Source organism: Heliangelus exortis, chromosome 9 (genome assembly GCF_036169615.1).
Source record: "Heliangelus exortis chromosome 9, bHelExo1.hap1, whole genome shotgun sequence".
In the NCBI taxonomy this organism is placed as follows: Eukaryota; Metazoa; Chordata; class Aves; order Apodiformes; family Trochilidae; genus Heliangelus; species Heliangelus exortis.
Window position 1 is genome coordinate 1143353 of NC_092430.1, and position 26957 is coordinate 1170309.

Consider the following 26957-nt stretch of genomic DNA (forward strand, 5'->3'; position numbering starts at 1 on the left):
AGCTAACTCAGTCTCTTTCGTGCCAAACCGCGAACTCTTGGTTGAAACCTGAGCTCAGTTGTTGTTGATCAGAGCCGGGTTGGTTTAACTTCAGTACAGTTGTTGTTTTCACACCACTCCATACTTGCGGGGACAAGAACCAGATGTACAAAAATACAGCGAGCTCCTATTCTTGGGGCATTGCTTACCCCATCCTAAGCAGCATGTGTAACAGAGCATTTTAAAAAAATAAGTTATCTCCAAAGGTTTCCATCGTGGTTTTGGGATTTTTTTTTTTTTTGTTTTTTTTTGTTTGTTTGTTTGTTTTTTGGTTTTTTTTTGTTTTTTTTTTTTTTGTTTTTTTTTTGTTTTTTTTTTGTTTTTTTTTTTTTTGTTTTTTTTTTGGTTTTTTTTTGTTTTTTTTTTTTTAGGCTTGTGGTCTGCGAGGTTCGTGTAGGTGCTGCATTTTTTACCATCTATATGTAACTAAGTTAAAGCTCTGACTCCTTTCATGTATAGGCCCTGATGTGAGAAAACCTCTTTATTTTCCATGTGATTCACTTTCTTCTCTATGAGGCAAAATGCTGCATGTTTCCCAGAATATAATGTGAGGAGCTCTGCTGCTGTCCTGGCTTCCCTTACTGATACAGGTGATTTATCTCTGTGCCTGGTGGCTACCAGATGACTTCCAAAGTTTCTTGGTGTTTTTAGTACAGCCTAAGCTGGAGCCCATAGTTTTAAAGGTACTGGCATGCAAGGTAGTTCACTAGGAGTAGTTTGGGTGTGTTTTACATGCACTGTACTTACACCTTCAGCTCACTGCAGACATCTGTCTGCTCCTTATATCCCAGCAGAGGTTTAAATATTTGCCATCCAGGAAGGACTTATTCATAGCTCTGAATACTGCAGTGCATTTGTGAGTATGAATTGCTACAAAGCTCAGAGCACTGTAGTCCAGCCAGATGGAAATAGTTCCCTAGAGTACATCTCTTGATCAGTGTGCAGATTACAGAGGCTTTTCTGTCCTAGATGCTGAATACATCTCTAAGCACTAATGCAGGATTGCCAGCAGGTTTGAAACAATCAGACCTATCGTGTGTCCCAGGCTATTTTGGGAAATTGCTCAGACAGCTGGAGAATTCTGCTCATGGCCCTTGTTTTAAGATATATATATTTTTATTTTTTTTTTGAGATTTGTTTAAGATGTATGTTGGAAGCACAAGAGTTTTGAGTAAGACACATGCAACAAAGCCAAACTGTCATCTTTTAGCAAAAGATAATGAGAAGGACAGGGAAGACAGCATTTTACCAGTAGGTGAGCTCCATTCTGTTTCTATGAGATACATGAAGTTTCCTTAATGAAAGAGGAGAGGGGACTGGGGCAGTATGGGAGGATGGAAAGCCTGGAATCTCAAGAGAGTGAGGTGATAGTGCTCTTTATCTGCAGAAATACCAGAAGGAGTATGAAGGACCAGTGCTTCTCACAGTAAAACTATCATCTCCAAACATTCTCTGTCTAATGCCTCCCTATCCATAGGCAAGCAATTTATGAGGGCTCTCTTTTAAACTGGGTTTCTAACGTTCATAGTCCTGCAGAAAATCTGGGGAGTAAACATAAAACAGATTCAAGAAATAACCTCCTGGCAGCAGATGAGGGGTTGTGGTGTTACTCTCAATTCTGAAGCTTGGCTTGTGGTTGCTTTGAGCTGGTCACTACTCTGAACAGGAAAACACATACTCCTACAATTTAGTCATGAAAACTCTATGTCTCTGGAAAATGGAGGGAATACATTAATCAGATATGACAGAACACAGATACACTTTCACCTGCATAAAAGTTTTAAAGCTGAAAAAGGTGCACAGTATGATAATGCAGGGACAGATTGTTTTGGGGTAGACCCTAATACATCCTCTTAGCACTTAACTGAAATAACTGAAAATTACTGTATTTACCATTAAGAACTTCAGATTAATGAGCTGTTTTAAGGCTTGGTCCTAGTCTATATAACTTATTTTCCTAAAATTTATGAGAGCTGCTATCATAGCTTCTGCTCAGGATAGAAATGTTGGGAACATGGACTCTCTGAAAGGTGTGAGTGAAATATTAGGGGTAAAAATATCTCACGTAGAAACTTATTAGTAGTCCAAGTCAAAGAACTGGGAGGCAATGAAAAGACAAAAATAATGTAACTGTGTCAGGATCTAACAGTGCCATGTCCTTCTGGGAGCAGACCAAGAGGAAGTACCTTAGAAATGCAGATAGTTTTCATATGTAACCACTCTTGTAATTTGAAGCTCAGCTGACAGCTTGCTCCAAGTTTATAAACTGGCTCAATTATTTTATTGGCATTTCTTCAGTTTGGTTTCTCCTTCCCTGTTATTTTCTATCTCAAGTGTTCTTTAACTGTGTTTAAAATTGGCAGCAATGGGGGTACAGGCTTTTGGCATGGCTACAATTGCTTTAAAACAAAGATTGCAGACTACTCCTCTCAAGGGACATGAGAGGAGGCAAGAGTTGTGAAACTTTTCTCCCATTTTCTTTCAGAGTGAGGAGGTCCAGCTTGCCCTCTGCAGAGAACACTCTCTGGTGGCATTTGAAGTTCCTAAGCTGTACCTCATCAGCTGCAGGTGGGAAAAGGTAGGAGTAGCTGCTGAGTAGTACTCAAAAGTGGTGTTGTATCAGAGGAAGCATCATGTGGGATTTGCAGGCACATGTTGTTGGCAGCAGAGGGATGTGGCTGGGAGGAGTGAGTGCTGGGATGCTGTCCAGCTCCTTTTCACTTGCTAGAGCCAGCTTGCCTTCAACATCTGTATTCAGGATTGCCTGCAGGAATAGAAATGATGTTTTGCATTATTACAGCAAGCTTATCACAAGAAGGTTTGGCTCTGCAGTTGTATTTTCTCTTTCTCATATTCTTGTTAACATGAAAAGAAAGGGAAGCAGTGGCAGCTGTACTCATCGGGGGAGCCAGGTGAGCCAGACAGCTTACAAAATATATCAGACAAAAGACATTCAATATACTTTCTGCATTTAATTTGTTGTTTCTTATGGGCTATGGGTGTGTAGCAGCTTTAGTTTTAGCTTTTATGACCTGAAACACCCTTTCCAACAATACAATATATAGCTTACAGGTAGCCCTATGAAAAGCAATGAGACTAGGTCAAGCTGTTATTTAGTATGATTAAAGGTCATAAAATAGCATGTTAAACATACAATAACTGCAATGTCTGATGCCTAAGAGGAGTTCAAGGTAATGTAATCTCTGGGTAGTAGATCTTTCATATCTTAAGAGAAATGTTTCAAGATATCAAAGCTCTTGATTAGTTTTTCAGCAGAGTGATCTCTCCCTTGACTTGAGACCTGACTGTTCCCTCTGGGGAGAGTGGGGGAAATAGCTTGAAGAAAGTGTGATTTCATGCATGAAGTTATCAGTACAGTTAATCAGATTAATTAAAATTATGTATTCTAGTTGGTGGTGCTGTGGAATTCTCATAATGAATACATTTAAATCTGAACTTTTAGGTATTTTCTAATTGTCACTAAGAGTAGGCTTTAAAATTGTTCCGAACATAAAACTTTGAGCTGTCACAAGGCACAGAAGAGCTGCCTAATATTTAGCTAAAAATTATGTAGTTAATCTCTCGCATATTTTCTCCATATTTTGGTCTATTGAAGGGCTACTTGTTTGAAAATGTCTTGGCTCTAGTCCATCTGCAAGACCTCATTTATTCTTTTGAAATTTGTAGCATTTGCTATCTTGGCATCTGTGATATCACAGGCAATTCTTGTGTCCAGAAGTCTCTGGAATTAACCCCTCCTCTGTAAGAACATAAGGTGTTTTTTTAAAAATTGAGATTTGTTCTGAAGTAGCACAGATAGCAAAAAACCCGAAAGTTGTCAAAGATAACAGATTTTTTCATCTTTTTTTCCCACCTCCAAATGAAGGGAGTACTGATGCCAGGGACTTGCTCTTTAAATAAATGGAATCTTTCACTTCTCTCTTGGCAATGACAGGAGTATTGTCCACTGTATGACAGGGCTGGCTGGCACTATATTTATCCTGTAGCTGTACACACATTTGCAAGAGGTTGTTCAATAAGAGAACAGTGACAAGCCAAGTTTAAAAGAAAGTTTGTTCTACCACAGTCTTAACTTTTGGGGCTGGCTTAAACCCAAGGCTACGTAGTGCCAGAGGAGCAGGGAATATCATTACTGAGATGAAATAAGAACTTCTGAGTTGTCTCTGGGGAGTCCAGGGCTTTGTGGAGCAAGGGGGAAAAACTTTTTTAAAAATGGATCTCAACAGATATTTGGGTGCATCAGCAGAAGAGGAAAATGGAAGACAAGAGGGTGGGGAAGGTGATATGAATAATGTTGACAGTTGTGTTGTCCATGAAGAGCTGGATTTGGTACACATGAACTTTACCTGTTTGCCTGAAAGATAGATGAAAGTGAAATTCACTCTAACAGCATACCTGGCATGCTGGCTGTTGCTGGGACTCTGTAAGGTAAGAGAGAGACTTTTTTTTTTTTTTTTGTTAGTTAATTTCAGATGTGCTGAAAAGACAAATTGATTTAAGTCTCTGGGTTTGCAAATTTATTAAGGTGTACCATACAGTGATCTTCATGGTTTGTTACTAAGAGGAGAATTGTAAATATTGACAACTGTGCCCTCAAACAGGTAACCCAAAAAGGGAAAATTTTAGGGGCTACTAATGGATTGCAATATAAAGCAATATATGAGTAATTGCTAACCATTTATCTTCCTAATCTGTTTCTTAGTTGCAAGGGATTTGAGACTATTTTTAGGCTTCTTCTAGATGAAAACTCTTGTAGTGCTCTTCATTGCTTTATGTTCATTTCTTCTGTTGAATAAGCAACAGAATATATTTTAGTCCTGTAAATGTGAATAATACAAAAGTAAAGAATTGGGGACATGGAATGTTTTGTCAAATCTAATAGGGAATTGGTTTGGAGGCTGTGGCTGGACTTAACTTTAGGTGTGATCTGTGCACATCTGATTAAAATATTTTTGTCTCGTGTTACCAGAGAGTTCATTCCATTGCACCTTGGAGAAAGGTGTTGTAATACTGAAATAGTAGTAAGGAAACATTAAGTTCTACAAAAGTCATAGGTTTAAAGTTTTAGCTTTAAGCAGGGAAGCACTGAGAGACTTGAGCTTAAAATGCTGGCACTTGTGTGTGTAACAGTGCTCTAGTGGTAAATTTAGAATACATATGTTTTCCCTTGTATTATTGCATCCAACTCTTACTCTTGTAGGAATTTAGTTGATGGGCAGGTCACCAGACAGATCAAAACCACAAAAGCAACATTTGCTGGCTGTTCTTTCTGCTGAAATATCTGGCAGATAGGAAACCCAGGAGGAGGAGGAGACCCCCGTTGTGGGACGAGGCAGTGAGAAGCCCTCTCCTGCAGGCACCCTCTGTGTCAGGCAGCTCAGTGGTAGTACCTACTTTTTTTTTTTTTTTTTTTTTTTCCCCCAGCATAACTGTGCAAAATCGTAACATAAAATTGTAAACTGAACAGTATTAACAGTTTCATAGCTTTGTTTCTATTCCATCTTTGTAGAGCCTTTCCTATGAGTGGTGTTTATATGTAGTGCTAATTCTTTGCAATAGGGGGCACAAGACTTCTTTCGTATGTTTTTTTTTCTTTGTCGTTTTCTGCTCGCTTGCTGCTGGGATCTTTTTCGGGATGGATTGAAAGGGGTAGAAACCCGTAAATCTGGGTGTGTGGAGTAAATAGGCGTGAGACAGATGGCAGAGCACCAAATCGGGGGCATCCTGTGAGGCTGAGTGATGGGGCTATAGGAGCTTCTTGGTGCTTATCCAGGGTGGGGATGATCACACCTCCTCTGGTTTCTTACTGATTTGGTTGTGGTTTGACCTATTTGTCGGTTTTAAGAGCTGTGACTGTGTTACAGGATGACCCAGAGTTAGTGGGTGCACATCCAGGAGTTGATCTGAGTGTATGAAACAACTTCTGTGCTTTGCTAATGCATAGATTTTTTTATTTTCTTTTTTTTACCTTAATCATGATGTGTGCAGGAAACACTGAGTAGTCTGCACACAATAGTCCTGTAATACCCAGGTTATCTTCAGGATAAATGGTTGTTTTGTAAACCTGACAAGTGGTAACCGAAGTGTTTGGGTTAGGGCTGTTACAAAGAAGATGCAAGAAAAAACACCAAGTGTCACTGCTGTGCAGGGAAGTGGTAACGTAGAGGGGCTAATGCTTGCTCAGCTCTTTCTCCAAATAATCCCATAAAAAATTCTCCACGTGGACTAAACCATTAATTGCACAGTATCATTCAATACTTTGTTTAGATGCATATCTGAAGTACACTATGGTTGCTCCATTTCTGCATGGGTATGATTGCTTAAATGAGAGAACAGCTGGGCAAGGTGCTTCTGTCTGTATCTGCTTGTATAGTACTGTATTTACACAGGGCATGCAAGTCCTTCAGCTTGGGGGGAAGAAATTCCTACTGCATGGAAGTACAGCAGAGATGTAATGCAGATTCTCTGAAAATCACAAATTTCTTCAAAAAGCTCTCTTGAGAAACTCTCAGCTAGGCTGAGAGGATAACTAAACCTCTTTAATATTGCAACATCTATTAATTTATTAATGCTTCTTACTGAGCTTTTGAAAAAACCTGTTTAAATTTGAGACTGCATTTTCTTACATTCTTCCATAATGCTGTCTCTTCCATGTCCTGGTCTATTCAAAATGCTTTGTTTTTTTCTCCTTCCCCCTGGATAATAACAAATGTAACACAGTGTTGCTTTTTCCCAGGTTCTGCAGCTTGGCAGAGCTTAGCAAACCTGTCCTTGGGGAAGGGAAGGGAAAAAAGGGAAGGCCAGCAGCACTGAAAAAGCACCTTACAGAGGCACCTTTTGTATACCTCCTGCACATTGACATGGTTCAGAGACGTGCTTACAACTTGGAAAATGATTTGCAGGGAACTCCTGATATCAGTGCTTCCCCAAAAGGGGAAATTGAGGTATGTGGCCTTTCTGTAAGAGGTCTGGAGAGAGCTGCATAAGCCCAAAAAGTCTTCTGGAGGCTACCACCTGGCAGACTTCTCACCACAGTCCCCAGGGTAGGCTTCAGTTTTAGGAGTCACCAAAACTTGTGGAGATAAGAGAAACGACTTTTGAATAATTTAAAAAAATTAAGTGCCTCCAGGGTTGTCCTTTCTTTGCTCTTTTTCAAGCCCCATTTCTGAACCCCAGGCTGTTGAGTTGCAAAGCCAGGACTATTAAACATTTGTTCATAGATGACTGTAAAGGGGCTAACACGTTTGGGTTGGTTTATATTGTTGGTGTTTGGGTATTTGGTTTGTTTTATTGTAGGTGTTTGGTTTTTGTAGGGTTGGTGTTATTTTTTTTCTTGGTGTTTTGTTTGCTTGCTTTTAGTTCTGATTATCCTTGCAATTAGGAAGGTTGTAGGGCTGCTTTATCTTTCTGTATCTACGTGGCAGTTTTAAGTGCAGCCCTTTCAACAATGTGGCCTGAATTCCCTTTGGAGGGGACAGAGGAGCCTGGTTTTCCTACACCATTAATTGTAGCCATTAGGCTGTGATCCCAAGGAAGTGTGAAGGCCCTGCCTGCCTTCTTGGCCATCTGGTTTGGGGAGTGGGGGAAGGATGCAGAGATGCAATTTTCAGCCTTTTTATTTGCTGTCTTCTAAAAGATATTAATTAAATGTGTGGCCCCTTTTGGAGCTATATCTTATGTGTGTCATACCTTATTTCTCATCCCAGGCTCTACGGACAATATCTTGGAGGGTAAAGATGTAGGTAACTTCTACAAGATGAGCTTCCCACACCCTAAGGAAGTGAAGGGGGAAAGGAGTTTCAGATGTGCTGAGAGTCACTGTTTTATAGTGGTTAAAGACAATTGTTTGCCAAGCATGCTGTTACTCTAACACTCTTCATACACCCTACTGAAAACACTTTACTATTTTAAGTGTTAGGTGCCAGAAACTGTTGGGTCTAGAAAGCCCAACTTGAGGTTCTTATCTTTTTTCAGTTTGCCCCCAACATAACTTCTGTAGTCCCAGAAATCTTGTGGCAGAGGAGGCAGCTGAGCCTTGTTATAGAGTGTGAGACAGGGCTGTAACCTGGGGACCATAATCCCTGTTCTGTCCTGGTAGGTGGCAGTTGGATCAAAAAAAAAGAAAATACTGCAATGAAAACTGACTGGCTGGCTTCCTTCACAGTTGCTTTCCAACCACCTTAACAGAAGTCTTTGTTGGAAATAATGATAGTTTTTGTTTAGTTATTTGATACACTTGGGTGATCTTGCTCTGTTTAACTTCTCCCCAATAACTTGAACTCTGGGGAAAATTGAATGATGTAGAAGTTAGAGTTCACATCAGGGAAGATGAAGGTAGTCAGGGGGGGTGCAAATAGAGACTTAGCATCTACACCTTCTGAGGCAAAGGCTTCTGCATACATTTATCCCTTATTAAACACCAGAAACATTGTAAGAATGTTTGTTTCTACACTGGGTAGTATCAGACCTATAGGAAACCACACTATGTTGGCTCAGCTGCTTGCAGAAATAGGTGTTTTATCAGTGAAGTGTTTTTTATTTGGCTGTTAACAGAACTCCTCTGAAGCTTTCTGTTAGCCTTCAGTCCTCAGAATAAATCCCAGATTTTTCTTAAAGTGCAACTGGAGACAACTGAAGAAGGATGTTTTTCAGGAAGCCCTAAACATTGCCTTCCCCCTCCCTTTGGAACACTCAGTATTCTAGCTTATGCTTCTGAGACAGCTTAAAAAATCAATCTCCTTTCACTTATTTAGTCAAAACTGCCAATATTTTATTTAGAGTCAAGCTGTTAGAGTTAACAGTCTGAGATATGCTCTTGACTCCTAAAACATCTTAAACTGTTCCACGGGGTTTATTTCATACAGGGGAATTATTTCTGATTCACTTTTTCTTTAATTTATGCTCAGATTTCCTGAGTTCCTTTAGGCCAGAAAAATGGAAGCATCCTGTTTTATACTGGCATAGTACTTAGGGTGCTGGGTAGGACCAAGTGCAGGAGAGACACAAAGCAATGGAAATGCAAAACAGTGGGGGGGGGAAACTGGAGTATATTGAACATGAGAGTCAGCTTGGTTGAGATTGGTTTTGCATTCTAGGCAGAGATTCAGTTCTTTGTGAGCAGTGTAAATAATTCAGCAAATGCTGTGGAGTTTGACTTCCTCCTTTTCTTTCTCCAAAAGGCCAAGAATTGAATTTTTTTCCTGTGTCTTTAGTATTCATCAAGCCATCTCCTGAATCCAGCTCTGAGTTATAACCAATGTTGAGTGCAGGCTGTGAAGGACTGATGTGCAGAACAGTTTGGACACATTTTAAAGCCTGCAGAATGATTGCTGGAAAAGCCAACCACATCCCTTTTTTGCAGCCTCATTCTCTTAAAATTTCTACACCTTCATTTGGTGTAGAAATGTGTGAAACTGTCTATGGAACTCTTTCTCTGCTGTCACAGTTCTCAAAAGCCACTATTGATAAAAGCTGCATTATTTCTTTATATAATTAACTTAAGCCTAGTGTCTGCCATTAAAAAATTAACATGCAGATTTCTGTGGTACTGGTGCTCATGAATCAGGGCAGGAGTTCAAGATTAGGTGTAAAAAAAAAATTACTGAAATCCTGCATTACGAGTAGAGTACACAGGGTGGGTTAAGAACCTGTAAATAGCTGAGAACAAATCACTCTCTTGGGCACTGTGGAATTTTGGATGCTCTTCCTAGAAAGTCTCCAGACATCTGTGAAGGTGCTGCACTTGTGTTCTCCTCCTGGTATTTTCTGTTGGGAGACAAGTAGATGTAGTGTTGGACAGAAATCAACCCTCCCACTTGCTGCTTCAAGCACAACACATTTATGGAACTGGAGAAAAATTGAAGAATTTGTAGTGTGACAAACAAAAGCAAACCTTGAATAAGATTTTTATAGATAGCACAGTATGTAAATAATAGCAATAATGCTTGGGCAGGGCAGCTCTGCCAGTCAGGACCAAGGAGCAAAATAAAATTTGAACTTCTAGCTGTCAACAAATGTATTATTTCCACACTTTTCTGAGTTATTTGCAAACTTGTATTTGTACTGAGGAAGAGTGTGTCTCGGTGTGAAAACTATTCTCTGTATGGCCATTGACCTTCAACCCTACTACCCCAATTCCTGTAAAAGTAATGTGGAATAATATGGATAATGAGGAAACAAAAAAGCAAGGTATCCCTTTCTGTTTTCCTAGTCCTGTCACATTTTTTCTGGAGGTAAAAGCAGATTTTTTCTTTAACTCTCAGCTCTGATTCTGGATGGAATCATCGGATTTATTTGTAGATTAGAGAAAAGTGTAATTTTGATTCTGGATGTTATAAGAGTACTCATTTTATTCTAGAAAAGAGAAGAGCAGGATAATCCTTGGTAGCTCACCTTTTGTGGCCATGAGCGGTAGATGAGATTGTAGTGTTGGAGTTGAGGATTTCCAGGTAGCAGTGGAATCAAGACAAAATTATTTACTATGGTTCAGGTGAAAGTTCTGAGTACCAACTCAAGTTCACAGGCAGATGTTCAAGAAATACCTGGGTTTACCACTCCAGATTTTCCTATCCACACTCTGCCAGCCTGTACTGCTGCTGCCCCAGGGACAGTCCCAGTGCAATGGGAATTTGCCACCCTCAGCCACTGGTTTCAGTGTCCAGATGTCTGAACTTAAGCTGAGGTCACCATTGCTATTTTCTTCAGCCATTCTAGCAGCCCCTCCTTGTTACAATAATCAGAATCAGCTACCTCAGGCAAGGTCTGGATTACATCCACTTAATTCTGTACAGGTGTTATGAATCTGGAGATTGGACAACAGATGGAAAGCTGGGTTAGTAAATTGTGTTGCAAAGGTAATGCTCAATTACTCAAATTTGAATACTCAAATGTTCACCTGATTAGTAAGACTTCACCTGATTAGTAAGACTGTATGAGACTTAAAAATTAACAGTATAAAAGGTACAGCTTTATAGCTTCATCTGCATTTTCTTCACCTTCTGGTAATTTTGTTTGATGGGATTCCCCAAAAAGCAATATAAATGCCCTGTATTGATTACATGAGAGAGAATAAAGTCTTAGTTATACTTTTTCTCTGTGTTTCTGCATGGGGGGTATTTTTCTGCATGGTCCTGGTATTTGGAAGCATTTTAAAAATGTTTCTGTGGTGCCAAAGCAGACAGCTTTTGAGGTGAAACAGGAAGTGAAGGGGTGGGGCAGGCAGAAAGGATTAATGTTCTTTCCATATGAATAACTGTTTTGTTCTTTTGGTATTATTTGCTATAATCCTATTAGGAAAATGGACAACCCTAGTAGAGCTTGGTAGCCTGTCTCAACCTACTGAAAATGAGTCTGGGCCCTTAAGGTGTGGTGAGAAGTGCGTGGGTGCTAAAGCAGAGTGCAGAAGAAATGTTAATACTCAAGAGAAAACAGCTTTCTAATGTCAGCAGGTAAAGTTTTGATATTGGATTTTAATCCCCTGAAGTCCCAGCTCCTGGAGGCAAGTGACTCCACAAGAGTCTGAGTTTAAAAGAGGTGCTGATGAAAACTGAAATGTCACTTTGCAATGGAAGATTCTCAATGAATCCTTCATCTTTGAACTTGTCACTCCTCTTGCAAGTGGTTTAGAACTTGTATCAGCTTATGAAAGATGCTGATAATAATAGCTGTGGGATTGACTTTTGTTCTTTCCTTGATCTAGATAAAAATCCTAAAGTCCTGTGAGTATAACTGTGTTCACCTGAAAAGTATAGCCTTTCATTTCACATCCCACAAACATAACCAGACAGGGATGCTTGGCAGAAATAGAGTACAGGGGAAGTGACATCAGCAAAACACACTGGAAACAAGGAAGAACCTCAAAAAAAAAAAAAAAAAAAAGGCATATTGGGAACTTGAGTGGTTTAAATGGTGGAGTGGTTCTGGAAAACCTGGGTTTACCCCTCTCTTGAGGACAAGACAACTGGCTGTTGGATTGCCATGGCTTCTCACAGCACATCAGTGAATTTTAGAAAGTGTCTCATCTTGGGTACCACTTTGTTAGGGAGGTGAGGATGACAACACATGGTAGCAACACTATTTTTAAAAAAAAGTGACCTCATTGTGATGTCACAGTATTTCCAGTCTTCCTGAAACAAGGTTTGTTATTATGGATCTACTCTTTTTCATCCTGTTCACTTCCAAATTCCTGGTGGTCCTGGGAGAATGGCACTTCTGACTTCATTTTCTGATGTTCAGCAATCCTGGGTGGGAGTGATGTTTGTTTGTGCTGGGGACTACTAACAGGATGAACAGCAGCCTGGCTGGAACCAGTGGTTGTGCAAATCCTGGTGAAGTTGGTGAATTGCAAGTATCTGTATATGTGTATATATGCATCTTGGATTAATAAACAGAGGCACATTATGGAATTTGTGAATCTAAACTTGGAATTGTGCCACTTACAGGACCACGGTAAATTTTTCAAATTATTCTTAATTATTTTTTAACTTTCTTTAGAAAAAGAAAGCAACTTTTCATCTGGCTTTGGGAAATCTTTAAGAATGTGTTGGTGTCATTACAAACCTCAGTGAATTTTTGGGATGGAGGGATTTTACTCCTGTGAGTGAAAGCATGATGCATTGCCTACAGTGTTGCTGGAGCTGGGGGTCTTTTTCCAAATCTTAAGGATCATATTGTTTCTGTGAGAAATGAGAAGTCCTCAGATATATAGAAAAGGAAATCTGGGAAAGAGTTTGGGAGCACTGTTTAGAATAGAACACCAATTATTTATTTTTTAGTTGTCAGAGATGGGGAAAATGTCCTGAGGCACACCCCTCAACTTGAAAGTTTTATTTTACCTTCTCATTTCCAATGCAAAGTTTAGAGCAAGTTCACTCATTTTTTGACCCCTTTAGCAACAGCTGGCTAAGTTCTAAAGCAAAGAGGTTCTAAGGCCATGTTCAGAGGCAAAATGACTTGCACCTTGCACTGGCAATCACCCCAAGCTAATCTGCTAAGAAATAAAGAATTTAGGACTTGTCATCTGACACCAGAATTTTCTAATGATTCCAAGCAAGGAAGTTGCACCTGATTTCCATCCCTCTGAAGGCAGAGCACAGTGGAGCCATTTATATAAAGTCTGTCTCAGAGAGCTTCCAAACAGAACCTTTTTAGAGAAGTTCTTCTGGGTCTCCATCCAGACTGAGACTTTAATGTGGTAGCACTGTATAAACATGATTACTGTTTTAGAGGGGTTGTAATCTTAAAGGGTAAGTGAAAAGGTTAAAGCATAAAACTAACTGGGATACTGCTAGGAAGGATTTTTACTATATCTTTATTTTTTTTCAGAGTGTGTGTGTATATAAAACCTCCTCTCATCCCTCTTATGCTGAACTCCTTGCTCAGTAATGTAGTTTTCCCTTTTCTATTTTAACTGTTAGCTTATTCCTTTTCTTTTTTTCATTTAACCCACCCTCTCAGAAAGGGTCCTGGATACAGAAAAAGCTTTTGCAATGTGCCCTGAAGCATGTATGTTAATGAAGCACAGGCAATATAATTATGGATAGCACAATGCAACATCATGAAGTGCCTTTGTTTACAGCTTCTTTACAGCTTCTCTATCACGAGAGTATAATGAAGGGATTCATTGAGGAAATGCAAACCCAAATGCCTTTGGTTAGCTCCTGTTGTTCTCTTTTTGGCAAAGACAGAGGGAGGAATCTACCCTGGGACAGCCCTACTGAAGTCAGATGAGTTACACCAGGCAGGAACTGGAACTTTTTTCTTTTCTCCCTTTTTTTCTTTTTCTTTCTTTTTTTTTCTCTAAGAACACAGTTTCCAGATCTCTTTTCCCTGACTGTCACAATTTCTTTTTCCACAGAAAGCCTATGAAAAAAGACTCTCTGCTTCTAAAAAGGTAGGATAATCTTTTAGTCACTAACAGCTAATTTCCTCAGCAGTTTAAGTTCTGTGTGTATCTACCAATACTTGTAATTATCAAAGCAATATCTAACAATCTATAGAAAAAAACAGGATACTAAAATCCTAAACCCACATCTACTGAATGAGTCAGTGAGAACAGAGTGTCTGTGAGAGGGATGGGATACTAACACAGCTTTGCTGCTTCACAAATGTGATGTGCTTAGAGCTGGCCTAGGTAGAAGCATATGGGATCACCTTGAAATGCATAAACAAACCCTGCATCTACTGAGGTATAACAGAAACAGCTTCTGAGTGCAGATGTCTCTGAAATCACCCCATTTAATGTTTGTGAAATCTTTAGGGAAGATGAACCTGCTGCAACTCATAGAATTCTGAAGTTTTGCAAATGATGATCTCTAAAACAAGCTGATTTAGGGCAAGCCTGGGATAGCCCTTCCTAGCAAAGTATCATAACAAAAGTTAGCAGGATGGATGCTTTGTGCTTGCTTTTGCTGTGGCCATACTTTTGGGTTTTTTTCCTCTACTGAGGGCCTGAATGGTGCCTCTTATATAAAACTTGCCATTTATAGTTTGCCTTTTGCTGGGGCCTCCTTTGTGTTCAAACAAGGCAGCTGGCAGGAGTGCTGACCTCCTGGCAGCAGAGCCCTGCCAGTACTACCTAATCAATATTCAGTAGAGTGGGCTGCTCATTAGGAAGCCATTGATTATCCCTGGAAGGACACTCCCCAGGACTGTGTGTCACTTTGCAGGCTCTTTGCTTGACTACTGTTCCACCTCCCTATTCCAGGGTCTCAAGAGGACAGAGTACTGGGATGGAAATGAGGTTGCCTTTCAGGATCTGAATAGATTGTTGTCAGGTGTCAAAACAGTCTTTGGAAAGGGGGTTATTTCCTCACTGCCAGATTTTTGTTTATACGTGGTTTGCCCTTCTGATTTCTGGGATATTTCTAATGATTGCAAGCTGTGGCACTTTAAGTGTTTGTTGCATTTGACTTTGCTGAGTTAGTTGAGTTACACTGAGTCTTTGTCTGCTCTACAAAATCCCACATCTTTTACAGAGCTGTAGCTGACCTATCCTGTCCTCTTACACAGAAAAGGAGAGCCATACTTTCATATTCCATTCTGTTGGCAGGCAAATGTACAGAGAGATTTGTGGACAAATAAAACCCAGTGCAAGGTTCCAGCTGTTGCTGCTCTGCTCAGAGTGTACCCACAGGCAGTTTCTCTTCTCTAGAACAAGAGGGGAGGATGGTGAAGTTTGTGTGGGACAGTCCCTGCCCGCTGTTCTGAAGTTCCTCTAGCAAAAATACAGCAAAGTCTCTCTCCTAAATGTGAATTGTCTGCCTAAGGGTATATTTGGTCATCAACACAGCAGGAGTGGACTGAGATAAATCCTGAAATCTAAACACTAAGATTTTTGAGTGATATGCCAGCTACCTAGAGTGATATAACAGACTTCCTAAAGCAATTCTTTTGTTTAGTTTGATTTCTGTGCTCTGATTGTAAATATGGCTTTAACAGGCACAGTAGAGATTACAGGTCAAAAAGCCAAGGGCTGGGGTCTCACAGGAGGGGAACAGGGAGCAGGAGCTAACACAGATGGGTGAAAGAAAGACAGTTGGCAGAGAAATTAGCACTTTACCTCCATTAAACTCCTGAGTTCAGGTTAGTACCCTCTCTAAAGTGCAGCATCTGCACTCTGCTGTCACCATCTACCTTAGAGTGACTCTGTTGGCAGAAGAATTGAACTTGCAGCTGATGGGTAGTCTTAATGTCCAGCTTTCTGCTTGTAGTAAGTGGATTGAAAGTCAGTAGTTCTCAAGCTTTATTCTCTTTGTCTTTCCTTGGCTTGGACTAAAGACACCACTAAATTTAGGCTAGATGCTTCTGTCTGACTGGAACAGAGGCACCAAGGCAAAGCAAAGCACAGCAGAAGTTATGAACTCAGTGAAGGTGAGCATCTTTTCTTTCCCTGCCTTTAGCTCTGGAGGAACTGCTGCTGCATGGAGAGCAGAGCTGTTTGTCTGCTTCTGATTTGATAGAAAGTGTTGTGGTACTAAGGACTGGGGAGACAGAGCACAGGTTCCTGCAGTGGGTGGCAATATTCACTGGTTTTGGAACAAACCATAGACCATAGCTGTCTAGCACCTGGCACTGGTGTGTCTTGGGACATCTCAGAGTGGTTTGGCATCTGCTGATGGCCTTGCCTTTATTTCCTACTGGTAGCTCAGGAGCCAGCTCTGTGGCCACTGCCAGCTGTGTGATCTTGTCCAGTGATCAGCACATAGCAGAGAGATGATGACAGGGATGTGAGAAATGCCAAGCTGGCATTAACTGGAATTTATTTAGCCAAGGGGTTTTCCTGTCAACTCCCTGTCTTCCTGATGGAGGCATGTGGTGTAATCCTAGAATTGGCTGGGTTGGAAGGGACCTCAGAGCTCATCAAGTCCAACCCTTGATCCACTCCCCCCATGGTTCCCAGCCCATGGCACTGAGTGCCACATCCAGGCTCTTTTGAAATATCTCCAGGGATGGAGAATCCACCCCTTCCCTGGGCAGCCCATTCCAATGGCTGATCCCCCTCTCCAGAAAGAAATTCTTTCTAATGTCCAACCTAAACCTCCCCTGGCACAACTTGAGACCTCTTGTGCCCTCTTGTCTTGCTGAGAGTTGCCTGGGAAAAGAGCCCAACCCCCCCTGGCTCCAACCTCCTTTCAGGGAGTTGGAGAGAGTGATGAGGTCTCCCCTGAGCCTCCTCTTCTCCAGGCTGAACGGCCTGGGTCTGTCATGATGGGTCTGTCTGCTAGAGAAAGTTGGTGAAGCACAAATCAGGAGTTAAAGTAAAAATGAAAATGGAGAGACAGTTGTTCAGCTGTCCCTGGCAGGAGGTAAGGGTGACTCCACGTAGCATCATCCTGTTAGTCAGGATGTACTTCCCTCCTGATGTCCCTTGTCAGCCTGCTGGCACTGGTTGCTGGGTTGGCTGTTCTCTGCAAAAAGGCTGTACTGCTGCTCAGGGGGCAGGAGCCCTCAGAGAGGGGTTTGTGATAGCTCAGAGCAGGCAGTGCTGATGTGCAGTTTGGCTTGCAGTCCTCTGAAATGCACCTGAGATATATTGAAAGAATGAGATGAAAGACAAATACTACACCTTGGTCAGAGAATATTATCAGTGTGTTGCAAAGGAGAATGTAACAGAGACCATGCTGTTCTCATTCCTCTGCCAGGCAGAACTCTTCCTCTCCTGTTTATATTGCCATATAGTGACCATTGCAGTCCTAGAGGGAACCACTGAGTTGAATGTGTTTCTAGCTATTGCAGCAGATGGAGAAATGTAAGTATGTTGGAATGGTAGAGCTTTCCAGCTGCCAGCAGAGCTGTTTCCTGCAGCACAAACATCTGTCCTCTTCATCTCCTTTTCTTAGAGCTCAAATCACTTGTGCTTTGGGACGTAGCAAGTTCTTGGGAAGCAGAGTCCTCTCAGGGGTGTGGGGACAGCCAGTGCATTAAAGAGCAGTGACCTCTGTGAAATACTGTATAAAAAAACCTCCAAGGAGGTGGGGAATGCCTCTAAAGCTCTCTCATATGTTTGGCAAGTGAAATTTAACCACAAAATACTTTCTCATTTTCCTTTCTGGATTCTCGTTATGCCAGGCATGCCTTCTAGCTTCACAGTGACATTTAAAATAATAGAAAGGAAAGATGTCTTTATAAATAATGATGTCCTGAGTGTGTATTGGGTTGAGTATGAGAAGCATGTGTTTGTTTCAAGCATGTTTTTTAGTGGAGAAAGAGTATGTGCTTCTCTTGGCAGCAAACATGGAATAAAATACACAGAGATTAACTGAAAAGATTTGTTGTAAAATCCCCCAAGTCAGTGTGGTCATGCAGTCAAAATAACTGTAGGACTGACCTACACAGGTGGTGGGTGCAGAGCATGAGTTCTCATATTTGCAGTGTAGCAAATGAAATATCTTTTGGAATTTGTGGGTATCAAATAAAATTTTGAAAGATCAAGAAGGCTTTTACTGAGGATGTTATCCTTGCATTTTTGAAAATCCCTCCCTTAAAGAACACAGATGCAAAGTAATGGATCAACTTTGGGGCTATGCAGATTCTCAGAGCAAATGTAGGTTGCAGGGCTAACAGTCTACAGACTGCTTTGGTGTGGTTCTGACCCAGTGAGTCTGTTCATATTGAAGACACAGCTGTGGTCACTGAACCTCCATGGACCTCCATAAAATAACCTCAATATACTGCCATCTGGAAGTAATAGAATTCCAGCATCCAGAGTTGGATGGGAGGCCATGCAGACATTAGTAGCAGGTAGTGCAGTTCAGACACTGCTGTGTACTTACCTCTAAAGTGATTATCCAGGAAGTATTTTCAATAATTCCTGCCCCTAGGCACTGTTTGTGCACAAGTCAGCATTCCACATTACAAATGAAATGTATTTCTGTTAGACAGAGGTGAGCTTTTACCCTCTATCATCAAATGCTGTCATCTCTGGGTTCCTATCTTTGACTAAATACCTGTAAAATGCCCCCTAATTTATCTGTCTTGTGTGTTTGTTGCCTGAACTATAATCATGAAGGTGCTACTGATCCCTGCTGCCTTCTATGTTGGACTTGTTCCAAAGATTGTATTTTCTCCCAAGCTGATGAAGCATAATGTTCTTTTTTTTTCTGTCCCTGCAGTCCCTGAAAGCAAAAATAGATTCTGGATTTGTTTTTCTGCAATTAACTTGCTTTCCTTCTGGTATCTCAGAGGCTGTTGTAGAAAGAGTGCACTGGTGAGAAGTGTTTGGTAGCATGCAAAGGTTATACCTGATATCCTTACTCTGCAGTTTGTGTCTTGATCAACCTTATTCTAAACGTGGCATTGGTGTGTAGTAAATTTGCCATTAGGTTTTTGATAGCTTGCCTTAACTTTCATGGAAAAGAAGCACTCAGAAGATGACAGTGTTGCTTGCAAAGGGAGGAGAATGGTAAAGGATTTGTTACTTTGCAAACACTCAAGGTTTTTTTGTAAAGAACAAAACCCAAAACAGGTTGGAGGAGAGACCTTTCAGGGAGCACAATTTACAGGGTCAGGTCAGCATTATCTTTTCCATTAAATATGATTGCTTTTTGTTGTTTTTTTTTTAAATAGAACTTATCCCCATGGTGCTAGAGTGCCTTCTCCTTGAATTCAAGTCTTGCTGTATCTTTTGTGATCCAGCAGACTGAGGGCTGGATACAGAGTTATTTGCTATTATTCAGATGTTTGAGGCAGACCAAGGACCTGAATGTAGCCAACCCAACACCCATGTAGTATTTCCTTTATTTTAGGAACGAATGAATCCCAAAGGTTGAAAACAACTCACAGCCTTATTTCCTATTACTGTTTTCAGTTTAAATTGACTCAAACCCAGGCTTTTCCTTGGCATCCATTCAAACCAGTAGATATAAGGCAGATGTATTATTCAACAGTAAGCCCCTGTTTACACTCTGACACTTGAGCTTGCACCACTGTAGCCTCTTTCTTTTTTTTTTTTTTTTTTTCTTGTACCTGGTTCTATACAGCCTCTTCTTTGCCTGTCCAGTGCCTGACTTAATTTTGTGTTTTCTTCCAAGTGACAAAGTGAACAGGTCCCCAGAGAAGCTGGGGTCCCATCAGCTGTTCTGTTTTACCTGATCCAGTATGATTTCAAATCAGAATTTGCCCACATCACATCTGTGAAAGGAGTGGGTGATTGGGAATCCTCACTGTCCCAAAACAGGCAACCAAGGAATGTGTTTGTACCAGAGGTAACACTCCAGCTCCTGAAAAGGTGAAGGACCACAGAATCACTTTTTATTAAGTTTTTAGCTTAATTCCTAAGGGAATGAGGCAACTGAGAGACCTATGTCTGTCTGTCTTCCTGCCTCCCTGCATATAACTTTTGAAGCTACTTACAGTTTTTAATCAAATTTAAAAAGAAAAAGGTGGAAGTATCAAGGCTTCCAGCCATCTTTATGAGCACTGGTGGTTGGGAAAAAGAGAAACATTCAAATCAGTGCTTTTACCAAGGAAACCCCCCCATTGTCTGTTTTTATTCCCAAGCCCCATCTGGCCTTTCAGCATTTTTGTATTTACAAATGTGTAAGAAGTAAGGGTTGGAACAGAGCTAATATGGTGAGCAGAGGTTGTACTAGGGGACAAAAATCTGTAGGGAAGGAGGCATCATCAGTGCTGGCTCTTGGGGAACAAACTTGCTCAGCAGAGCACAGAGATGCTGCATAGATGCAAAACCTCAGTCTGTTTAGTTTTTGTCTTTCAGTAACAGATTATAATGTGTAAAGACTCTTTCAACAGTTGGATAGTGGAGCTGAAGAAAAAAGAGACCATTATATGTAATATCCATCAAGCTGGTAAATGGTCTGTGCCAGCCTGCTGAATGCAAATGAGGATTATCCATTCATGTAGTTTAAAAGAGAAAATTATATAATTTCTTTGGTTCAATTAGTTTATTGTGACAAATAGACAAGAAGGAGAGGACCCCCAAATGTTCAACTTCTCATAGTTTTAAAGGATGCAGAAATCCTACTGGGTCTGATGGTAAGCCTTCTTTTACCTTCTTTGCCTGCCTTATTTTACATTCTCTGTCCTGGACCTTCAAAGTCATTTAGATATTGATTTTTTTTTTTTTTTTTTTTTGTAATAAGTAGAGAATCTTGTGGAAGAGTTGAGACCTCAGTCTCACTTACTTGCTTTGGGCTTTTAAGGCATGGATAGAGTCATCTTGGTTGGACTAATGGGGTTGTTCTTAACCAGCCTGAGCTACCTGTTGTAATCTCTGCTGTATTAAGTTTAGTTGAAGCATTAATGCAATTTTGTACATTTCTGTCATGAAGTAGACACATTGCAGACCCTGGTTTGCAAACTCATGGCCTGTACCCCTGGGTGACAGTGAAGAAATGTGGGGGATATGGAGCTGAAGGGTGCTGAGTGGTTTCTAGCATCCAAGTTCCAGGCACTTTGCAGATTCAGCCCAGAGGTCAACTGACTGCTAGAAAAGCCCAGGAGGGACCTTCTGCCACCAGCTGGAGCTTTTCTGGCAGAGTAGCTGTAATTCCTGGCAAAGCTTCACATCACCAGCACCATGTTAGGGATGGGTGTTCAGCACAAAAACCTCTGGTGTATCATATGGAGATCACAGACTTTCAGATCTTAGGCCCCAAACAGATCTTGTTGGCTTTCCACTGCAAGTCTTAGTGAATTTAATTTAGAAAAAGAAAAAATGAGAAGGTCTTAGCAAGGTCTTGGCCAATGTGGACTGAAACGGGGACCTGATTTGGAGGGACATTTTTTATTCTTGGTTCATCTTTCTCTCCCTAGCTCTAGGTCCCACAGGCAGGTTACTGCCTTTCCTCCAACCCAATCCAGAAACATCTTTGCTCAGCTGCATTTGAAGGAAATGGGAAGCCTGCAGTGGTGCTGGAGCAGGGGCAGCTTGCCCTCTGGTGGCACTGGGTACCGAGGCACCTATCAAGGAGGAACCACTGCAGAGGCATTGCCAGTGACTTTCCAAGTTAAAGTTGTGATTTGCCTAATTCTGCTGGAATATTCACTGATGTAAACCCAAGCTAAGCAACACAAAAGATCCTTCTTTAAAGTGACTGCCATACAAACCAGCATGAGGAGTAGTGTCAGAGTCCTCAGAGCTGAGCCATCAGCCTGGAGCTCTGCTTCAAGGGTTTTCAGAGCTGGCTTACAGGAGTTATCTTCCTCCTAACAAGCTCCCTTTCTCTGTCCCACCATGCACAGGGGATGGAGGGACAGATGCTTCCAGTGAAATCCACACAATGTTCATCTTCCCTTGGACAGAAAGGGGGGGGGGGAAAGAAAAAAAAGATGGATGGCTAAGGCCCAAATTGCTTTGTGCTTGGTGAAGTTGCTTTTTTACAAGGGGGTACAACACACACATGCTTGTGCTCTCCTGCTCCCTTCACTGGTAGCAGGGAAGGTGACAAAGGTGACATGGAGCTCCCAGAGCTCCTCTGTGCATTAAGGGCTATTATAAATACCTTGAGCTGCCAGCCTCAAACCAGCCCTCCCTACACATTCTTTGTCCTTGTGAATGGGTTCTTCAGCCACCCCAAATTTGTTTTGCCAGGTCTTTCTGGTGAAAAGCTGTTTCCATATTTCATGTTTTAATGTTAATCCTGATGCTCTTTACCCCAATCCAAATAATAGGCATTGCCTTTGCAGTTCTAAAGGGAAAATACTTATCTTGGACCTTAATGCTTCATTTCATCTGATTAAATTAAGCCTTCTTAAAATAGATCCTAAAAGGAAAAGATCCAATTGTCAGCCTATTAAATACCAAAATAAAACAAAGCCCTGAGGAAATGAAGGGGTAGCAGTCAATGGTGTTACAGTTGCTTAGGCACTGATAGTAGGAGAAATGGCATATGTCCAGGAGAGGCCCACAGCAAAGAGAGGAAACCTCTGTCTCAAATGGGGAGTGGGTTGAGGCAATGCAGAGACTGATTTTTATTTGCAAGTGAAACGTAAAAGACAAATGTATGTATAGTTTATAGTTTGAAGACTGTGTTCATGAAATTATGTGAAGGAAAGTAACTATGATGACAAGCAAAACCTCAAAACACTGGTGTATTTTTTCTCTCTAGCTCTCAGAAGACTGCAGGGCTTTGTGTTTCAATGCATGAGCTACTGTTTGGCATCTTTCCTGAACCACTTTGTCTATTCACTTCTTGCTCATGTGAAAGTGCCCAGGCTCCCTGGAAAGATGCCTTTGTTAGAGACCTTTCATTATCAAGGATTAGCTGCTTGGTAAACCTGTGTTCCCTGTAACAGCCTAACAGGAAGTGCTGGCTATTGAAGGGCTCATTGTGGTGATGCTGTGAGTCCATTTTATTGCCCAGAATGCAAGCCAGGCTTCTTTGTGCTCCCAAGGACTGGGGAGAAACTGAGTCATGCTCTTTGGTTCTGCTGGAGACGTGTGGTGAAAAAAATATTCTTTCCTTCCTCAGTACTCTTGCCATGTTTGGTGTAAAGGCTTTATGTGGCAGGGAATTTTGTTGATACATTACAGAGTTCTGTGTGTAGATTTTAAAAGTGTTGTGTGAAGGCCTGGGGGCAGCTTACTTGAAAGATTTCCATATAATGCCAACATGAAAAGCTGAAATAATATAAACCATTAAATGCCTTTATCACTTCACAGTGTAGTTGTAAAGGTCTTGAAAGAACCAAATCTGAAAATATTCATCCCACTTCTAGTCAGGTAGAAGGTGTGGCAGACAAGTATAGGATTTACTTCTTCATTGATAAGCTTCCACATGTTTTAAGTATCAAGAGAGATTTGGATAAATCTTCTATGAAAGCAATGTACTTGAAATCCATTCTCTGTGAAGGATTCCAGGACAACTGAAATCCTGAAGAAATACTGCTGAAAATCATTTCCAGAGTCTGTGATGTCAAACAGAGTTCTTCTATCTCAGCAGTACATTTATTTAATTGAAACTCCCAGGGATGCTCAGGTCTTCCAAATGGAGGAGAGTGAAGACAGACACCCCCAGAAAACCACCAGGAAAGGAAACCAGGTCCTACCTGTCCCCCAGCCAGGCTTCATGTGTTTGGGGAAGGGCAGGTAAGGAAGGATTGAGGTAACTGTTCAAGATCCAGAGCCTGGCAAACACCAGTGCTTTTTGGTGGAGGGGGCCAGCAGGCAAGTGTGATATTGCTAAATTTTAAAATTTACCAAGTTCAGAGGAGGGCCCAAGCCACATGGGTTGGATTTTGCTCTGCCCCTCTGCTAATGAGGGCAAATGTGGAAATTGTCCCTCCTGATCCTAGACATCTGTGTGACAACTCTTGTGTCCAAAGGGACGTGGCTCTGGGAGCTCTGAGTGGGCAGGAAGGGCAGTGAGACAGCCCAGGCTTGTATGGGACTGGGGGAGTCCATGCAGGGAGGAGGTTTTAATGAAGAGTTTTGAACTCATGCTCTGAGCTGCATTCACAGGCTGCAAGAACACTGATCATGCACATAAAGCCATGGGGGGGAAAGAATACAGAGGTCACAGCAGCCCCCATCTGTCACTCCTGCTCCCTCTCCCCACACACTGCCTGACCTCTGGCTTTGCATGGCTCTGCCCATTCAGTTCTATGGCACTGTATGAACACATGTTGCTTTTTTACTTGTGATCCTACAGTAGTTTTTCACTATAGGTTTTTTACATGTAGATCCTAAAGTGCTCCATACCATTCACAAAGGGAGGAAATGCAGTATTACTACTTTTTTTTTTTTTTTTTTTGTCTTTTTGGTGTAGGTATCTTAAGTGGATGTAGGACACCACTTCCCAGAACAGTGCAGGGATTCATGGTGGTGCAGGGAACAGCCCACCACCATGATGCAGGACAGGAGCTGTGGCACTGCTGGTAACTGGTGACACCAGTGCAAACTGGGTCCTCTGTCTTCAAAACTAAATGTTAATGCTTTATTCTGACAGTCCTTCTGTCCCCCTCCCCCCAAAGCATGTACAGCATAACTCCCCATGTCTGAGATGCACTGCAGCTCAAAGATGTTCTATATTCCTCCAACAGCCTGAGGTGTGGTGAAGCAGGAAGGAGACAGGGTGTAGGATTATTTTGCAGACACAAGTCTCATTCCCTGGGTAGAACTCTGGTGCAAGCTTCTTCCCTGCTGTTGCATAGCTAAGGCACCAACATTTGGCCCAAGTTTCATTCCCAGCAGTTTTTTCAGGAGCACAGCACATCTGGCACCCTGGTGGGGACATTCAGGTGACAGCTCCCACTGAGGCCATTCCCAGACCCAGAGGTTTAAGGGGCCTTCCCAGATAATCAAGAGTGGAGCAAAGTGTTGAGACAGCCCAGCAGAAAGGGACAATTTTTTTATTTTTTTTTTTGCAGCAGCAAAACCCAGGCACAATTCCCAGCAGACTCTTGGATGTTTCCCTGGAGGGGAAGCTCATGAGGCATGTGGGCCTCAAGGAAAGTAGAGGAGCAGGACTGAGCCCCCCAAAGAGCTGCTCTGGCTGGGTGGACCCTGGGAGGGTGCTGGTTCCATGGGGGTGTGATGCTGGGCTTGGAGCAGGGAGCTGGGCTCCTGTGTGACTTCTCTAGACCAAGCATAAACCACCTCAGTAATGGTGAATCCAGCACCTGGAGATTATTCCGTGGTCTAATTCACCTTATAGCTAGGAAAATTTTCCTGATGTCTTGGCTTAAATGTTTCTGTGCTAAATTTGAGCCTCTTGCTTGGTTACCTGTGCTTTTTTATGGACAAGCATCCCTTTGCCTTGCATGGCTGGACCTTTTCCCTGCAGGCCTGGCATGCCAGGGTTACCAGGCTGTGTTTTGTTGCTTCCTCTGCTCTGGGTCTGATGTTTCTGTGGTTTTCCTGACACCTGACCCTCCAGCCCTCACCTGTGTGCAGGGGGGATGAGCTGGTGAGTACCACAAGCTTGAGGCACCAAGCATGGAGCTGCCCAATGAAAGAGTTCATTGGTTTCTCTGAGGATTAAGTGGTACCTGCATGGAGCTGAACTCAGAGAGAAGACAGTAAGAAAAAATATATTATTAAAAAAAAAAAATTAAAATATATTATAAAAATTTAATTATAATAATTCAAACCAGAGAGTCCTTTTCTGATTAACATGGAGACCTTAATTTAAGGCTTTGCAGACATGATTTTCCCCAAAGTTTTAGAACTCTTGGACACAGATACAGCTTGTACCTGACAAGTCTACCAACTTGTCAGAATCTAGGTGACCACATGAAGGTGCTATGCTCATGGGGTGGCCTTGCAAACCTGCTCAGGGTTCGTTCCCCCTAAATTTGTCCCTTCTGGATTAACTGGCAGGTGGCCCATCCATAAGGAAATCCTGACTTCCCGGTGGAGCCAAGCAGGAGGGTGGTTGTGGTTGTGGTTTTCACCTTCTCTGTGTCCAGTCCCCAGCCAGCACTCCTGCCTGAGGCTTCTCTGCAGAACTTGGTTCCACCAGAGGGCAGCTGGTAAAAGGAGTGTGCTGGGTCTGCTTGGCTGGAGATGAGAGAGGAGCTAATTTGATGCTAATTATAATGGCTGTAATTTCCTCCCTGACCAGATACCCCTCCAGTGATGTTAGAGCTGGGTAAACCTTCCCACAATAAAAGCAGAGGAAGTTCTTTCCCAGTTGCCCACAGGATTCATCCTCAGCCTCCGTTTGAGTTAGACACAGTACAATTAGTTGCTTGGGTTCCTAAATTAGCAAAATATTAGGCTTTAAAAATCCAGTAATGCATCAGAAAGGTGTATTTGCAATCTCTGAGCTGCCCTCATTGCAGATCTGGCATATTTTCTGCAATCTAAGGTGGGAAGAGAAGAGGAAGTTGGTAGGTATCTGCAGGGAGCTCAGCACTGCATCTCCTCCCTTTTTGAAGTATGGAGCCACTTCTGTGTCTGGACACAAAAAGCCTATGGTGAAAAACTAGTGTAGGATCACAAATAAAAGAAAGGGACAGCTGCTTCCTGATGTTGTACACGAAGAATAAAAGGAACAAAGAAAAAGCACTTGTGCTAGGAGTGCAGCAGGAAATCAGGTACAGGAGCTGGGATGAAGTTGTGCCAGCATATGCCTCACTCTGTGGTGTGATGTGTGCTTTTACTGTTAGGAGTTTCAGATAATCACTGAAGCCAAACCTAGGAGTTTCAGTGTTTACTGAACAGAGTCACAGAGTTGGAGTTGATCTTGGGCCATCCACTGTCTCAGAACTTGTACCCAGAGAGCTGTGTGGTGCTAGCTTTACTACTTGGGTTCATTAATTTTCCTGGTATTGTGGTGGCCTGAGCTATGGAGGTTAACAGTGTTCTCAGAGCCCTCACACCTTGCTGTGTAATTCCTGTGCTTCCACTGTTACAGGGTGCCAGACCTTTTGAATTCTTTGTGGTTTTTGTTCTATTATGGCACTTCAGGGAGCCATAGTTATCCATGGGGAAA

At 41.8% G+C, this 26957-nt stretch overlaps 2 protein-coding genes across 2 annotated transcripts in view; both read left to right on the forward strand.

Annotated features, from left to right (window-relative positions):
* Positions 1-26957, forward strand: part of RNF168 (ring finger protein 168) — a 439984-nt gene that overhangs the window by 73838 nt on the left and 339189 nt on the right. The window lies entirely within an intron of this gene.
* ARHGEF4 (Rho guanine nucleotide exchange factor 4) overlaps positions 2817-26957 on the forward strand; it is a 212877-nt gene continuing 188736 nt past the window's right edge. The window contains exon 1 of the mRNA XM_071751558.1: positions 2817-2951. Within this exon, the coding sequence (XP_071607659.1) occupies positions 2904-2951 (48 nt within the window). The 5' untranslated portion in view covers positions 2817-2903. The remainder of the gene's footprint in view (positions 2952-26957) is intronic.